The 19,020-nt window shown below is 32.8% G+C and overlaps 1 protein-coding gene and 1 pseudogene across 2 annotated transcripts; both read left to right on the forward strand.

Moving 5' to 3' along the window:
- On the forward strand, positions 1-9,619 carry LOC130818550 (uncharacterized; annotated as a pseudogene).
- On the forward strand, positions 8,570-16,733 carry LOC130817822 (uncharacterized). 2 transcript variants are annotated; one of them, XM_057683736.1, is made up of 4 exons: positions 8,570-8,855; positions 9,628-11,871; positions 12,755-15,264; positions 15,349-15,544. In XM_057683736.1, exons 3-4 carry the CDS (start codon positions 13,472-13,474, stop codon positions 15,383-15,385), a joined length of 1,830 nt encoding a protein of 609 aa, XP_057539719.1. In that variant the 5' UTR covers positions 8,570-8,855; positions 9,628-11,871; positions 12,755-13,471; the 3' UTR covers positions 15,386-15,544. The 2 variants fall into 2 exon arrangements, 1 of the variants encoding a protein (XP_057539719.1); XR_009043862.1 differs by lacking the exons at positions 8,570-8,855; positions 9,628-11,871 and adding an exon at positions 15,990-16,733 and having other exon boundaries at positions 13,332-15,264; positions 15,349-15,483.
- Positions 16,734-19,020: the final 2,287 nt, after the last annotated feature.

A 19,020-nucleotide genomic window follows, 5' to 3' on the forward strand; every position in this document is an offset into this window, starting at 1 on the left:
AAAGGTACAATCTTATCCTATTTCATTTATTACTATTTGCATCCTTTTGATTAATATTGTTGTTATACCTTCTTCATGCTCACTGAATTTAGTGCATAATTTACTCTAATATTGTGGGTTTTTGTTATAGATACATTAAGTAGTAAAATTATAATTAGTTATAAGGGAGTGTTTGTGATAGTCTTATTAGTATGAAAGGGACATAATGTTGTATTAGAATTTATCAAAAATAAAACAATCTTCTTTTCCTTCTGTTTCCTATTCACATGGTTCTTGAGATTCAACAATCATAATAGTTTTCCATTAAATTTATAGAAAGATTAATACTTTAGAACTTTATGATGTTTATTTTACCATTATTATCTGATATTTGAATACCCAATTGTTTTTTCCTTTTATAGTAGTGATTTTTTTTATGTATTAAAGTAGTGATCTTATAATGGTAAAAATTATTGGGTTTTAGTTTTTATTTATTGAAAATGTTGAATTTGACATTTTGCAAATGTAAATAGGTTTAATTTTCTGATTTGAGAGAAGTAATAATGGTGGTTGTGAATTGTGATTTGCATTTAGTATTCTCCTTTGAGAAAATCAATTTGTATTATGTGAAATTTCTATTATGGTAGATTATGGATCAGAAGAAATTGATTGCAATTTGCCAATCCGGTGGCGAGTTTAATACTGATAAAGATGGTGTAATGAGCTATTATGGTGGAGAAGCTCATGCTATTGATATTGATGGTGAAGTCTTTAAAATGGAGGTAGCAGAAATGTTTGGTTGGAATATTGAAACATTGTCTATCAAGTATTTCTTACCTGGAAACAGGAAGACCCTCATTACAATATCCAATGATAAGGATTTGATGCGTATGATCAAGTTTCATCACAATTGTGGGACTGTAGATATTTATGTTATGCTAGAAGAAATTCTTGCTTCTGAGATTTCGAGCATGCCCGTCAGTAGGTCAAGTAGAACCTCTTTATCTGAGGCAGTAATGGCAGTTGATGCTCTCATTGATATGGTGGATGATAAACCTCTTGATGATTTTGTTGATCCTCTTGATTCCCAAATGGACATACCTCTTGATGATAAACCTGAGATTACGTAAATATGCCCTTGCTAATTAGTTTGCTTTCAAATATAAGAAGAATGATAGTCATCGTGTGACGGTTAAATGCAAAGCAGACGGTTGTCCATGGAGAATCCATGCATCAAGGCTATCAAGAACACAACTTATCTGCATCAAGAAGATGAACCCCACATGTAACAGACTCAAAATTTTTAATCATAATCTTCTAATTAATTATTTCGAATTTTCAATTCAAATCTCTAATCCTTTGGTTATCCATTTCAAACCATCTTTAATTTCTAAACCTTTTTCGATTTTGTAATTCCTTTTAAATATTAAACTTAAGAAAATATTATTTTGTTTAAAATCTTTTTATAAGCACTAAAATATTATTTTATTATTTTATAGTACGAAAAGTAAAATTTTGTTATTATATTCACGGTTTTGTAAAATGTTACGTTTTAACTTTCTTCCTTAAACTAACATTACTACTTGTTATTTTAACCTTATAACTTTGATTTAATTATTTTATATATAAAAACGAGTCTTATTTTTATTATTAACTTTAAGTATAGTTTAAGCAAAATTTTCTAAGTAAACTATATATTTTCATTATCAAATTTACCCATTATTTTAAAGTGTATTTACTTGTACATACTAGAAAAAAAATTTGATGAACCAAAATCCTTTCTATATAACCCATGATGTTCATCACTTACACAAGTTATCACCATTTTCATACACAAGCTAACCTTCTTTTATATTCCAAACTCATACATATTCACTTACACACTCTAAGTCTTACACATTCACTTACACACTCTAAATCACTTACGCAAGTCAATCTTCTTCTATACTCCTAAAATACTTTTTCATACAATCTAATGAACTACAAAGTTGCCTAAACCCATTACAAATACCCTCCTAGCCATGAGATCACTTATACCACCATCATCAAATCTTTCTAACATTCTTTCTTATATTTTCACTTCACTTAAATCTTACTACCTTAATAAATCTTACTACCTTAATACGTTTATTATTAGTTGAAGAAATTCAAGAAGATGGAGCTTAGAACACTCGTTATTTAGTTAAATCATCATCATTATGGAGCATTATTGGGTTATTACTTTGGTCACGTAATGTATTATTATTTTTGGAGTTTGGATTTAATTATTTTGGGAGCTTAGAAGATCATCATTATTTTGGGAGTTTGGATTAATTATCTTTGAAGCACTATTATCTATCTTGGAGGGTCTTATTTCTTATTAGTTTTCTAATTAGTACTTAGTACTAATCCTTGGTGTTAGTATGATATAACTTCTTACTCTACTCTTTTTGTGGAATTTTACATTATATTTACTTTATAATATGCAAAGTATGAAATATGTTGATATGTTTTAGTAGGAAGTTAGTTTAATGAAATTATGATCAAGATTATATTTAGTATGTGTATACTAAAAGTATTTTTTGTATGTTAATTTAATAATCTTTGAACAAGTTTAGGAAGTTGGGTGCAAAATTATATTCTAGTGATATTAAGTATGATTTATGTTATAAACTAGTGCTAGTATGTTTATGAGTTAAGTGTTACATTAGGAATGTTATTATTTTTTTTATGTTAGAATTTTTATTAATATGTTTATGTTAGCCTTCAAACTAGTTTATATGGTAGTAAGTTATTTTATGAACGTATTTTACTAAGTATGATTATATTAACAATATTGTTATTATACTTTATTTTGAGATTTAAGTTTATCCTTAAAGTTATAGTAAATTTCTATGTTATTGTGTAAAGTTTTTATTTTTGTAAGTGGTTATGTTAATTATCTAAATCTAGGATTTAGTATGATAAATTAAATTAAGTCGTTCTTTTTATGTGAAAAGGGCCCAAAACACCCATAGGCCATTCAACCACTATCATATAATAAAACAAAGAGTTTGATTTACTATTTTAAATTATTACAACTATTTTTGTGATAATAATAAGATAACAATTTAAAAAGATATTTTTGAGAAATTTTTATAAGTTATTAAATATTAAAGTGTTTTTCTTGAATACATGAGATTTCATAATAAAAGTAACTTTTAATCACTATTTAATACAAAATATTTTATTTGCTAACTATTTGACCAAAATTTACGTAAATTGATGTAAAAATATTTTTAGTAAACTTGCCACTTAAACTATGTGTGATATATTGATTTTGTGAAATTACAAGTTTTACTTGTTTTATAATTAGAGATATTGACTAATTTTGTGAAAATTATAAGTTTGACTTGTTTTTTTAAACTAGAAATATTGATTTTTGTGAAATTATAAGTTTTATTTGTTTTACAACTAGAATGTTGATTTTTGCAAACCAAATAAGTTTACTTATTTTTCTAAACTTGAAATATTGCTTTTTGGTGAACTTGTAGAATTTTGAAAACTTATCCAAATGATGAAATTTTAACTTGAATTTTAATTAGAATATTTGATTTTTTTGAAGAGAATAAAGTTTTATTTATTGTAAAGTTGAAAATGTTGATTTTGGAAACTTATTTAAAGAGAGATAGATTTTTGTAGCTACTTGTGGGAAATATTAATTTGGAGACTATTGATAGAATATTAAGTTATTAGTGTAAATTTAGCAAGCTATTAAAAATAAAGTTAAAAAATAAAATTTAATGTGTAAAAATTTAATAACGAATGTATAAAGACATAAAGGTTAATTTACGTTATGATTTAGAATTTTATTAAATAAAAGAGGTTATCACCTAAGTTGATCAAAGTCAAAGTCAATGTCAAATTGTAGTAATAAAAATGTGATGTACTTGTGTGAATGAATATTGATTGAATGACCCTGATAGTAAGGTAATGTCGAACCATGGACCGACATGTAAAATCCCGGGGCCCGTATTGGCCGGCACGTAAAATGCGGTGTAAGACAGGGGGTTAGCTACCTATCCTGTAGAGCTCGAGCATAAATTGTATTGGAGCGGTGACGACTCCCACCACAGTTAGGGTTTAGGACTACGGTCCTCACCTAACCAGACCCTTACATATATCAGGTGTCATGTTGATGTGCTTGTTGATCAGTGATAAACTTGATTAGTATTGATGCTATGATGCATGGTACGGTTATGAGTATTAACCAAATGAACTTACTTAAGTGTTAAGATTACCAAATTGTATAAGTGGCAATAACGTACTTCCGTCAGGATTGAGAATGGTATCTTAATGACTTAAAAGTGTGGAACAGAAAAAGAATATGGTAAAAGTGTACGGTGATGTTAATTAATTATAAGTTCGTACTTATGTAGCGTATAATTTTCGTATTTTGAGCTGGATAGGAAGTTATGCTCGGCGTTAAGCGCTGACCGATTCTACCGGCTGTCATTCGTATCATGGATGACAGCATTTTGAAGGATTTAGTTCAGGTTCCGATCCAGGCCGCAACAATTACTATTTATTGAGAACTTAGCTGCTTTTTGTATCTTTATTGATGACTTGATGATGATGTATTTTTTTTCATTTTTAGCAAATAATATTTCTTATCAGATGTAATATTTACTTTTGTTTTAAACAGTTTCAGTTTTTATGATTTAATGTTTTTAACAGTTTGACATTTTGAGACTTCCGCAATATTCTTGTATTAAACATTATTATTAAAAGTTAATTATGTATCGAGATTTCCGCTCCTGTTACACCACACATACATGTGAAGGAGGTATTCACACAACAAGATATCAAGAAACCAAATGAAACAGTTATAAAAACGTCTCTGTTAAAAATTTACTATTTAAATAAGTAAAATGAATTTGTCATTTTAAAAGTAAAATTTTACTACAATTTTTAGATATTAGTTTTTTTTATTTGTTGGGACCAAATAAATTATACGACGAAAAATATGGGTGTATTACCCATCTCATATTTTAATGAGTATGAGTATGAAGTTGAGTCACCCGCAATTTTGCCACGTAATTTATGATTCATCAAGTTAACTACTTATTCCATTCCTCTTTCTCCTTCACTATCAATTATAAACCTATATACTCCATTCCCCTTTCTCCTTCACTATCAATTAGAGTAAAATTTCTCTTCTAAAGCATAAACTCAAAATCTAAAAAATTGATGTTTGCTTTTCCATTGTAGAAGAAAGAGAACACATCTAGTACTATCACCATCTTCATCCCTTTTGTGTTTGAAGTTGGATTTTGAATTTTGATTGAAGAAATTGCTCATCAAGGTAATCCACAAACTATTTTATTTAAATATAAATTGAATGTTTTAAAGTAGTTTTATGTTCTTAAGTATAAACAATAATTGTTGAATTTTGGTAGTAGTTTAGTATTCATGGTTTAATTTGGGTCTTTAGTTCAAATTTAAGCATCAACTTGAGTGTAATTAGAGTATATGAGTTCCATTGGTAATTGGGTTCTTGCTAGTGTTGATTAGTATTGGTTATTTGGGTTATTATTTCTAGTATAAAACTTGGTATTTTGGATTTTGAAATTTCAGTTTCCACACTGAACTTTCTGTTTTGGCTATTTTGGGGCGGTTCTGATTGTTTTTGGGTTCTGGTGTCTTCATGAGATTTGTAGTGCTTCGAGTCGCGGTCACGTAGGCACTTGAATCGCCCCAAAATGAGTTCGTATGAGGGAGTTATGTCTAAAATACTAGTAGGCTGTCATGAAAATCGACAATGAGGTTTCTTTTTTGTTCTGTCCAAACCTGTGTTGCTGTTTTTGAGACAGTTAGAGTCGTTTTGAGGTTCTGGTGTCTTCATGAGATTTGTAGGCTTCGAGTTGCGGTCGCGTGGGCACTTGAATCGCTCCAAAATGAGTTCATATGAGAGAGTTATGTTCAAAATAGTAAAATACCAACAGGCTGTCATAAAAATCAATAAAAAGCTTTTTGTTTTGTCATTTTCGGGGCCGTTCTGATTGTTTCTGGGTTATAGTGTCTTCATAAGAATAGTAGAGCTCCGAATCATGGTCGTGTAGCCACTTGAATCGCCTCTATACGAGTTTTTATGAGGAAGTTATGACCGAATTACTAACAGGTGTCCTGATATGGTACTAAAATGGAATTTATTAAGTGGGATTAGGAACTATAAAATAAATTGGATGTTTAAGGTTATTTATTGGGTATTTGAGATTAATTTAGGGTTATTATTCCCCATTTATGGATTGGTATTATTGGGTTATGGTTCTTATTTGAGTAATATAGGTGTTTGGTTCAAGTATAAATTTGGAAACATATGAATTGATTGGTATTTTAAATGATGATGAATTGATTTATATTTTAAATAATGATTGTGATTTCAAAAGAAAATTTAGTGAATTCTTGTTTTGTTTTATAATAAAATATTCGACATTGAAAAATGTCTGTTTTTGAGAATTGGCGACGGATATTTATATCCGGATTATTGTGAAATCCTATAGCTTGATAATAGGTAATGGTTATTCGGATCGGTCTCGAGCCCCCGATCCCGTTTCGTTCTTGCAAGAGCCGTATTTTCGGTGATGACGATCACCCGTGTTCTCAGGATTTAGATCAAGCCTACTTCCTGATGGTCCATTATATTCCCACATTTTAAACTGTTATTACATTATTGTTGTTAATGAGTATTGAATAAATATGTTTGGTATATAAAGTTTTGCTTGTTTTGCAAAGAAAGCATATGTTTCAGTTGCCGTATTATTTCGCTATTAACTTGTAAAGTTATAGCCGTATTTTGATTCGTTATGAACTAAAGGTTCATAGCCGTATTTATGTCGATACCAAACGGTCTTTTAAAAGAGTTTGGACTTGGATAAAATAAAGTTTATAAATAGTTACCAAGTGAACAAGGAATTTGATTGGAGATGTTTGTTAATGACTTGTATATAAATGTAATAGTTTGTTGGGTTACTCAACAATTCAATTGTGACAGTTTTTGATGGGGCCTATCTCTTACGGGGGGATAGATCCACTTTTAGGTTGCCAACTTTAGTGCGGATGGATGTGCTGCTCTTTTATGTGTCATGTGTTGCGATAGCGAGGACATCGTTTTTGGAAAGTTAACTTATCATGATATATTGACAAATCATGTGTTGTAAAAATTTAAAAGAGTTTAGATATTTTATAATGTATTAACTTAGTTTATAACTGGTTTGTAATCAATTGTATTACAGTTATGTAAAGTTTTCAAATACTCTGATATTGGTTGTTGTGGCTATCGAGCCACAGGTTAGATTCAGCCCAGACTTCTATAAGTCTTCCGCTGTGCTTTGTAGACAATATTATTATATTGTTTACGCTGGTTTGGGCTGTTTCACCAAAAGCTGGATATCAGGTATTGTAAAAGAGAAGCTGAAAGTATTTCCAAATTACAAGACTAAGGATTTGTTAATGATATTAAGGAGGAGTATGGTATTCAGATAAATTATTTTCAGGCTTGGCGTGGAAAAGAAGTTGCTAAGGAGCAACTTCAAGGTTCTTATAAAGAGGCTTATAAGTAGCTGCTGAATTTTTGTGAAAAGATAATGGAGTTGAATCCGGGTAGTTTTGCTACTTTCACAACCAAAGATGATTCTAGTTTTCATCATCTATTCGTCTCGTTTCATGCTTCATTACATGGGTTCCAGCAAGGGTGTCAGCCGCTGCTTTTTCTTGATAGCATAGCTTTGAAGTCGAAATATCAAGGAACACTTCTGGCTGCCAATGCTTGTGATGGGGATGATGACATATTTCCGGTTGCATTTGCTATGGTAGACCCAGAAACGGATGATAACTGGTAGTGGTTTTTGTTACAGTTGAAGTCTGCGATGCAAATACCAGGTTCAATAACCTTTGTAGCAGATAGACACAAGGGTTTTGAAGGATTCAATAGCTCGAATATTTGAGAATTCTTTTCATGCCTACTGTTTTAGGTACTTGACTGAGAATTTTATTAGAGATCTTAAAGGGCAGTTTTCCCATGAAGTGAAGCGCCTACTAGTTGATGATTTCTATGCTGATGCTTATGCTCCAGCGCCTGGAGACTTTCAAAGATATGTTGACAGCATTAAAAGTATCTCCACGGAAGCTTATGATTGGGTCATGCAAAGTGAACCTGAGCGATGGGCGAATGCTTACTTTAGAGGTGCAAGATATAATCATTTGTCATTGAACTTTGGTGAGGTTTTTCATAGCTGGGCTTCAGAGGCGCATGAGTTCTCCATCACACAAATGGTCGATGTTATTCGATCTAAGATAATGGAGTTGATTTATGAACGAAGACTGGAGTCGAATCAGTGATTATCAAGGTTAACCCCATCAATGGAAGAAAAAGTGGAGAAGGAAAGCTTGAAATCTCGTGCCTTTCAAATTATGCTTTCAGCTGGTAACACATTTGATGTGCGCAGAGAAACCATAGAATTAGTAGACATTGATCACTGGGATTGTAGCTGCAAAGGGTGGCAGTTGACTCATTTACCCTACTGCCATGCTATAGCTGTTATTATCTGTGTGGGTAGGAGTCCGTATGAATAATGTACTCAATATTTTTTCTGTGGAAAGGTACAGGTTGACGTATGCTGAGACTCTGCATCCTATCCCAAGCACCAACGAAACTAATTAGAATGATTTGTCTCAGGCTACAGTGACAGTTACCCCCCCCCCCCCCCCCCTCCTACTCGTCATCCTCCAGGCAGGCCCACAAAGAAGCGTTTTGGTTTGCAGGACGTTGTGAAACATCAGTAAAAGTGTAGCAGATGCAAGGGCATGAGACATAATAAATCAACGTGCAAAGAAATTTTAATTGAAGAGCGATGATGGTAAGCGCATTGAACTGGTTACTTTCCATATGCAGCAGCATGTTCTCTAACAAATTTGTTATTGTTAAATGTTTGCTTCCTTTCTTCATTGATGTTACTTAGATCCATTTTGAGAAGCTTGCTAACGCGCAAGCTTACATTATGAAAGTGGTAGGATACACCAATGCATGATCTGATCTAGGATGAATTAATGTGACTGATGAGTAATTATAATGTGGTAAAGAATCCCTTTTCTTTGAATGAACTGTCAACAAAGGAGTATATCTGTGGTCCCTGTCTAGTTAGTTAACTTATTTGAGAAAATTTATGATCGTGGATGTAACTTGGGTCTTAAATAATTGTGGTAGTGTTGTGTAAATAGTCTAGTCAAGACTCAAGACTTTGTCATCCCAAAAGGCAAAAATGGGAAAGCTTAGAAAATTATTATAAGTCGAGTTTTTCTTGTAGTATATGTAGTCCTTTTGCTTCAATGTTGTTCATGATTTCCCAATCTACACTCATGTGGAAAGGCAGAGTGAAATTTGTATGTACTTTTAGATTACCGTCTTGATGTATCTTTTGCACAATTTAAACGTTTGTATAGATTTGCTTACCGTCTTGATCTATCGCTATGATTTTTAAAGGTTTGATATTATTTATTATCTTGGTAGGTTTTTCTATATACACTCCAACTTAGCTGCGTTAGTTGAACTGCTTGTCTATCAATTCTTTCCTCTATTACTCATCTCTGAAGTCTCATCAAATTGTCTAACCGTATCATTTCTTCCATCAGGATGGATCTATAATTTCGAAATTTGGAATGCCAGGATGTCAATGAGTACCGAGCTGCATTTCTCTTCCCGGAATCATATTTTTTCATAAAAATGCCGTCTCCCTCATCTGCCTTAGATCTTAATGCTAGTCTTCAACGCATTCCTTTTTCTATGACGTTCTCCCCGGTGATAGGCTTTCTTTTATGTATATATATACCACTCCCTCCTATTTTGCCCACTAGTCTCATTTACTTTGTAGTTATTGTTCATATATCTGGTGGGATCCTGTTCATATAAGGGAAAATATTGTCTCGACAATTGCGAAAAAAATAAATGAAACCAATAGACTTATTTGGAGAGTATGATCTGATAGAAAGAACTAGTCTTTGATCATATCAATAAATTTATGAGCATTTGCATGCTTTTCAATACATATTCTCTTACTCTATTTGCCTCATTATTTTCACTAAAAATTTCATTGTCTTGGCATGCCTATGAACATAAAACAATGAGCTAATTTCTATCCATTTGTGGACCCATTAAAGAAGAATATAGTATTACATATTCTGAACATTCTAATTTCTTTTCTTAAAAGTCTTAAGTCTAAACTCCTGTTGGTGTATTCCTACCTGAATTATCCAAAGAAAAGTGTAAAAATGCTGCTCAGCTAAACAACTGTCCACTGATAATGCTAGTACACAAGCTTGTACTGCATCAACTGTTTGGAGTACATTTTTTAAATTAGTACCAGCATGTCTTTGGTACCACCATGTAGTACAAGCCTACAACTAATCATGCTACCTTTCATTATGGAGTATATATACAGTTTGTTGCCAATTTAATTGCTCCAACAAATTTAAGCCATTCAAAAAATCCACATGATTCAAATAATCCCCCGCCACAAAAAAAAAAAAAATTCAATCTTGAGTTTTAGATGAGAATTTTTAGTTAATCTTGTGATTGCGGGTTTTCTCTTTTACTCTTTTAATAAAGATTTAACTCATAACCTACTAAAAAATTTATTTCCCCTCTCTGTATCTCAAAAAATCTCAATTTTAATCTACATATGCTTTCTATTTAAAATTAGATTTTATACAAAAGTTGCATTTTTTCTTTTTTTATACTCTATATTCTAGTAAGTTAGCTACATATATTATTTTTATACATTTTTTTAAATATTCTAATATTTTCATTTTCAATGATAAATTTATATTTTCTCTATTACTCTTATTTACAAATTTATTATTTATTTGCATCTAATTTAACATATTTCTTAAATTTATTTTATATTGAACACTCAACTTTTTTGTTTTGTATGGATAGTGTAGTGGGAATTAGAAGAGCTAGGGAAGAGGTTGAGCATGAGATGGATCAATCAACAATATGCATCGATGTTGATGTTCCTCCCATGCACTGCCTCTTCCCTGGCACTTCTTCGATCATTTCCCTTTTTTCAATTTCCTTTTATTAATTATAAATTTTCTTAGTTGTTGTAGAGATCAACTTTTCAAGATTCCAGTAATGAACTCAAAGCTCAATATTTTTTATTTCCATTAAAATAGGTTGATTGAATTTTTAAAAAGCCCTTTAAATTCAATTATTTAATTATAGAATGAAAGTTCATAAAATTTATCAAACAAAGCCCTTTAATTAGAAAAGTCAAAGTTAGACTTTTTAGTTTTTATGTAAAGGTCTTGTATCTTTGTTTGTAAGTAAAAAGTAATCCTATAAGCCTACATAAAAGCAACTACATGTCCGAAAGGTATTAAGTATATCAGTATTCATCAGCACAAGCATTATAGTGATACTAGCGGTACCAATCATCAGTACAGATTTATAGAACATAATGAAGATACTGAGGAGCTCAGTAAAGATGTTCCTGAACGTGTGTGCAGAAAAGCTTCAAGTATACCAGTATGTAATCAAGCTGCAAGTGCATCTACATCAGTACATAATAAGCTGGCAGATCTTATTATTGAGGAATTTCTAGCATATTAGGAGTGTTAGTTTGTTTTGTAGGTTGTTATAACTAACTCTTGATTTGATTTGATTTGTTTGTATTTTCTTGTGATTTAGAAAATGCCCACAGTTTGTAAGGCATATAAAATCCTAACCCAAGAACAAACTTATAAAGAAATAAGTAGGGCAAGTTACATTGATGACACCCAAGACACAACTGTTGCTTGTAAGGTTGAGAAAAGAACGTTCAATGAATACGAAGGCAAAAGGAGAAGTTTCAACTACTAATACAACACATTTTGCAGGTAAACATTGTTTTATTGCACAGCATAGTAGTTGGATTATGAAGTAGATAGCAAGAGTACAGATCATACATGCTGCAATTTAAATTTTTTTGCTGATTATAAAATCTTACAAGGAAAGTCACATCACATTACAGTCCCTGATGGAAGAAAGACTAAAGTCCAATAAGCGTTCTAAAAGTATTGTTTTAAGTAGAGTCTATTCCCACAATATTGCAAAATAAAAAAATAATTCCCACTTTCCTTAAAATGGGAAAGTAATTCCCACTTTACCGTCCACGTAGGATTATTTTGAAATTTTTTTTTTTTTTTAATTTTTAATATAACCGCTACTTGAGGTAGCGGTTTTGTTTAGGGAATTGAAGAAAATCGCCAGATGAAATGGCGGTTTGGTAATTTTTTTATTTTTAAAAAAAAAAAAATTTTGGGTAAACCGCCACTTGAAGTGGCGGTTTTATACCTGTACAAAACGGCAGTATCTGTTCTTTTTCTTCACTCATTTCATTTGCTTCCTTCCCTTCGCTGCTGCCGGTTATCTAAAAAAAAAAAATTCTTCAATTCTCATTTACTTCATATTCACAATTCCTCTCATTTAACTAAATTAATCAACTACATTCTCATCTTCTCCTTCTTTACTTGTTCATATTCATCATCATTTAAGGTAATAACATAACCCTAATTTATTTCAATTTGCAAATTGAATATTTTGTTCATTATTGTTTTCAATTGAAGTTATAAATACATTGATTGTTTAATAAATTCTCTTGTTTTCATGATATAAGCTTACATTTTACACATTTGTAGTTGAATTTTAGGATTTGGTTTGTATGCATATAAAGTGTTTGATGATATGCTTCAATGAAAGTTTATTACTTTGTATTTGCAGAATATGGATCATTATCCCGTTATAGTGTATTGGGGTGGGGAAGTAAGTTATACTGGATCCGATGTTGGGTATAATGGAGGATTAAATACAGTGATGTTTATCCATCGTCAAAATACGACTTTTGAGGTGTTTGTTAGCAAAGTCTATGATGTAATTGGTTGTGATCGCAACTCTTTTATGTTAAAATTGGAGATGAAATATCCGGTGACTGGAAAAAATGTGTTAGTCCCGATTAAGAATGATGAAACCATAAGTGCTCTTGCTTATGCGGCATCACAAGCCCCTGGAACGGCAATGGAGGTTTATGTTGAATTGGTTGCAAGTTTGGATAATGCGAGGGAAGTCATGACTAGCATGGAACTTCCAGAATCAGGTCCTAGTGTACGCCATGATACATTCACAGAAATGTTAAGTAACCCAAATTACGTTAGTGAGCACTTGGATGAGAATAGCTCTCCAACTCATTCACGTGGCATTGGTGGTGGTGTAATGAACACCTTTTCCACGAGTCACTTGGGTAGCCTTAATGCGAACGAGGTTGACTCTTTAGATCAGGAGGATGAGCATATTGATTCTGATTTAGAAGAGGATGATGAAAGAAGAGAAGCTCTAGATGCAGCGATTAGAGATGGTGCTCCATCTCAAGATTGGCTTAGAATTGATGAGGTTGATCAAAGATTGATTGATGCATGGATGACCTAGAACGATGACAACTCCATGAATGAAAATGGAGACTTTAGGATAGGGCAAGAGTTTAGCTCCTTAGACCACCTTAAGAAGAATGTTAAAGCATGGGCGATTTCTAATAATAGAAACTTCCGTGTAATTGAGTCGGAGCCTTCAAAGTACGTTATCCAATGCACTAATGCGGAGGATATAGGTTGTGAATGGAGGATGCGAGCTGTTATGACCGCAACGGGATCATTTAAGATTGTGCGATATAAGGGTCATAATCAAGATTGCTCAGTACATTACAGTGACGACCATCCCCTCCTTACTTCTGAATTTGTTGCTGATCTTATCGTGGATATGATTAGAGTTGATCCAGCATTTAAGGTGAAGTCAATCGTTAATTTTGTAAAAAATAAATACGGATTTGTAATAACATATAAGAGAGCTTGGTTGGCCAAAAATAAGGCTATAACAAAAGTGTTTGGGGATTGGGATAAGTCCTTTGAGGAGCTTCCACGGTACGTGCAGGCATTAATGCAATCTAATCCCGGAACAGTGGTGCAATGGGAAGTCCAACCGACAATGGATCCTACCAAAGTGATGTTTCAGCGAATGTTCTGGGCTTTCGGACCATCCATTAAGGGTTTTCCCCACTGTCGTCCCCTTATTTCTATAGATGGTACACATTTGTACGGAAAGTACAGAGGCACACTTATGATTGGTATGTCCATAGATGCAAATTCTCAGTTGTTCCCACTTGCCTTTGCCGTTGTGGAGGGAGAGAGCAACGACACATGGAGTTGGTTCTTGGATTGTATAAGGCATTATGTCACTAAGAGGGACGGCTTATGTGTTATATCTGATCGTCACAAGGGAATTTTGCATGCAATGAACAGAGTTGGAAAAGGTAGGGAAGAACCATATGCATTACATCGGTTTTGTAAACGTCATCTAGCTTCAAACGTGCATAAGAAGTTTAAAAACATAGCGGTTAAGAACTTATTTGGAAAAGCTTCTGAACAGACAAAGATTCGGAAGTATAATTTCTACATGAATCGCCTTAAAGAGCTTAATGAGGACGCGTACAAGTACTTAGTGGATGGTTCTATTCCCGAGCGCCAATGGACTTTGATTCATGACGGTGGGCATCGATATGGAGTGAGAACTACAAACATGTCTGAAGCGTTCAACGGCGTTATGAAAGGGGCCAGGTCACTTCCAATCACTTCATTAGTTAGGATGACATTCTACCGGGTAAACGAATACTTTGCCACAAGGAGGGATTTAGGGAGAAGCAGATTAGATAGTGGACATGTGTATGCGAAGAAACCAAGTGATACGATTGATAAGAATGCTGAAAAAGCACGCTTTCATGATGTTAGGATATATGACACAGTGCGTGGGATATTCGAGGTCACCACTGGTTGTGGCAATAGGATAGCAGGAAAAGGTGGAAAATCCTACATGGTTGACCTCACAGCAACATCATGCACATGTCAGAAACCAACCATCTTCAAGTTACCGTGCTCACATGTTCTTGCAGTATGTCGAGCTCGTAACATATCGTACGATGCTTTTGTGGACCCTTCATTTCGCACTACAAAATACGTATCGACATATAAGAAGTCTTTCATGCCCGTTCCAGACATGTTCACTTCCGATCCTTGGAATGGTCCTACAGTTGTTCCACATCCCTCAACGAAGCGTGCAAAGGGTTGTCCGCGATCAACTCGTATACGGAACGAAATGGATGCACCGTTGAAGCGTCCTCGTAACTCGTGTACCTTTTGTGGATGTAGTGGTCATAATAAGAAAACATGCCCTCGAAGGTCAACAAAGTATGTTTTTTTTTTAAATTTTGTAACAACATGTTCAATCTGATAATATTTAAATGATTTTAATAACACTTATGTATGTTTCAGCGATCATGGCGATGCCGGGCCCAGTAGCAGAGGTTGACGAGTTCACACCATCTCATCGACCGGTGTGCAAAACAAAAGGGGTCGGGGGTTGTAGTTTAACAAGCTTTGTATATTCTTATACGACTTGAACTTCTTGTATGAGTTTCCATAATTGTAATATATCTTTGCATTAGTTTCATAATTATTTTTTTCAAAACAATCTGATTCGTAATTGATTATTATGGAATAGATGGTATTGAACTAGTTTAATGCATGTTGCGTTCACTATTTTAAAATGAAAGAAAAAAAAAACTTAAGGCAAAGAAAAAAAAAAAGTCACAAGCAAACCGCCACGTGAAGTGGCGGTTTACCTGGACCAAACCGCCACTTCAGATGGCGTTTTTGTGGTTAAGGCAAACCGTCACTTGAGATGGCGGTTTTATCTGAAAAAAAAAATTAAATTTTCCACGTGGACGGTATTGTGGGAAATACTTTCCCAAATAATGCAAAGTGGGAATTATTTTTTTATTTTGCAATATTTTGGGAATAGGCTCTTTTAAGTAATGTCTTGTATGTACCTAACATTCAATTCAATTTGCTGTCTGTGCACAAGTTAGTGAAACTGCAAGATTTGTTTCTTTGTTGATAAATGTTACTTGCAGGAGTATCTGACGAAGAGAATTTCGCTTCTTGGTAAAGCGAAAAAGGCCATATATTACACACTGATAAAAATCAGTGATGCATTAGCAAATAAAGCACAACCATCAGAGATTGTATTCCAAGTGATGAATCAGGCCAGGACAGTTGAAGGTTCTCTTATATAATGAAAATGTGGCATCTCAGACTTGGATATTTACCTTCCAACAGTTTACAACTTTTGTTTCTTGATTTAGAAGCATAGACATTAAGAATAAAGTTCTTTTTGTACAATTTTTTCTCTGGCGACTGGCAAAAATGATCAGATGTAGTTTCTCTTCAAGTTCAATAAAAACTTGTGATAATTTTCAATTGTTATAAAATGTAGATATTTGGGGGGGGGGGGCAATGAAACTCCCCACTAGAAATAATTGTATTAGTTTCATCACTAGTTGATGATTTCTCCAGATTTATTCCTTTTTTTTGACAAAACAGAAACAGTTTTTCCAACTCTTTTTGCTCATTTCTATGAGTTTGTTGTTACACAATTCAATAAAAAAATAAAAATTTATGCAAGGGAGTTGAGTTCACCTTCATTTTTACAGTGCAAAAGACATTGTACATTAAACCTGCTATATTGACACTCCACAATAGAATGGAGTTATTGAGAGAAAGCATAGACATCTTTTAGAAGTCACAAGGGCATTATTTTTTCAATCAAAACTCGCTATGTCTTTTAGGAGTGATTGTGTGCAATGTGCTGCACACCTCATTAGCAAGATGCCTCTTACCATTTTGAACAAGAAAACACCATTTGAAATGTTATACTCTAAGGCACCATCATATGAGATGCTTAAATCCTTTGGACGCGTAGCTTATGCTTCCACTTTAAAAAGGGAAAGATCCAAATTGGACCCTAGAGCACGCCCATGTATATTTATTGGATATGCTCATAGTAAAAAAGGTTACAAATTGTATGACTTGAACGCCCGAATGGTTTTTGTGTCCAAAAATGTTCAATTTCATGAAAAAAATTCTTTCCATATCACTGTAGTGCAAGAGGTAAGGATCTACAACAATTTTTCTTGCTTGTGTCTAGTTTAGATGACAAATCTGAACACAAGTCTTTACCCAGAAAGCCTTGTACTAATAACAATATTGCCTCAAAAATTATTGAAAGAGCTATTATCAATGAGTCAAACAAGTCTTGCAGGCCAATCTTGCTGTCAAAATACCTGCACATTTTAAGGACTTTGTTTTGCAGTAATGTTAGGAAACACCGGTGCAATTTGGTAGACTATGATACCTTGTGAAAGCAGCATCATAAGATTGTTCAAGATCATTCCAAATACATTGAACCAAGTTGTTATAAGGAAGCTTGCAATAATCCTTTGTGGAAAGGGACTATGAAGAAAGAATTAGATGCCTTACAAAAGAATAACACTTGGAACATTGTTAATCTTCCCAAAGGAAAAAAAGCTGTAGGGTGTAGATGGGTCTATAAGGTTAAATTGAAATCAGATGGATCTTTGGAAAGATTCAAAGCTAGACTAGTAGCTAAGGGATATACAATTAAAAGTATGGCATTGATTTCGAAGAAACTTTTTCACCCGTTGTCAAGAACTTTATATGCATATGCCTAAAGGTGTTCTAAATCCAAAAGAGAAGGTTTGTTAACTAAGAAAATCCCTATATGGTTTAAAGCAAGTGTCAAGGTAATGGCATGCCAAGTTGTTAACAGAGTTAAATGGCTTGGGTTATGTATATTGTATAGTCAAAAATGAGTACTCTTTGTTTACAAAATCCTTTAATGTAATGTTTGGGAACAATGATTTCATTTGAAATTTGGAATTGGTTTAAATCTATTGTTTGGCAAATAAAAAAATTTCAAATTTAGATTTGGACCAAATTCCACCATTGTTTTTAAAGTAGTTAAAGTTGAGGATTTGAGAATGACTACCCAAACTTTGTCATTCTCAAATGTTTCATTTATGATTTCATAATTGAAATTCATAATCTGAAATGAAATACTTGTTCCTAAACAATACATAAGATATTTTTGTTGTTTTTGTTGCAGATTATGAGGATAATGTTCTTGTAATGGTAGTAATGATGAGAAAATTTTTCTTCTTAAAAAACATCTGCATCAAGTTTTCACCATTAAAGACTTAGGCAAACTTCATTATTTTGTAGGCCTAGAAGTAAGCTATATATCAGAAGGTATTGTGTTAACTCAAAAGAAATTTACTAGAGATCTTCTTAGAGACAAGGGAGCTCTTACTTTTAAAAAGGTTGTTTGTTACTCCTTCACCTTTGAATGTTAAACTTTCTGCCACTGAGGGCACCTTACTTGATGACCCCCTTATATATATATAGGAGCATTATTTGAAAGCTACATTTCTTAGCTAATACTAGACTTGATTTGTCTTACAGTGTTCAAAATTTAAGTCAGTTCATGCAATCTCTAAAGAATTCTCATTGGAAAGCTCTTTTTTATACCTGAAATTATGTCCTTTACACAGGTGGACACGGGATTGCTCTTCAAGGAACAGATCATTTAACTCTTAGAGCTTATAGTGATTCAGCCTGGGAAGCTTGCCCAGATAATAGAAGATCTATATCAGGTTATCTATTGTTTCTTGGAATGTCTCTCAATATTAGTTGGAAATCAAAAAAGCAGTATACTGTTTTTTAGTCAAGTTCTAAAGCAATATATTTATTATGTGTCTGTTGGGCGCAATGAAGCTGCTTAGATAGCTATTAGCAATCTAAGTAGTTTTAGGTAATTGTAGTTTTTAGATATTTTTAAATGTTTAATTAACTAGTGTAAATTAAAACTATTTTGTAAAAGTACCCTGTAGAGTATAATTTGTTGAGAAAAATATATAAAAATCTTAAACGACTACTTTTAAATTTTAGAATGCTCGAAGTTGTAATATCTTGAAAACAACTATTTGCACTACTAAATTAACACTATTTAAGTTGCTACTTTACTTGGATCAAAAAATAAAGGTGCTACTTTACCGAAAAATTATGTTTTTTAAAAGTCCCATTTTT

This window comes from Amaranthus tricolor, chromosome 7 (genome assembly GCF_026212465.1).
Source record: "Amaranthus tricolor cultivar Red isolate AtriRed21 chromosome 7, ASM2621246v1, whole genome shotgun sequence".
NCBI classification, from domain to species: domain Eukaryota; kingdom Viridiplantae; phylum Streptophyta; class Magnoliopsida; order Caryophyllales; family Amaranthaceae; genus Amaranthus; species Amaranthus tricolor.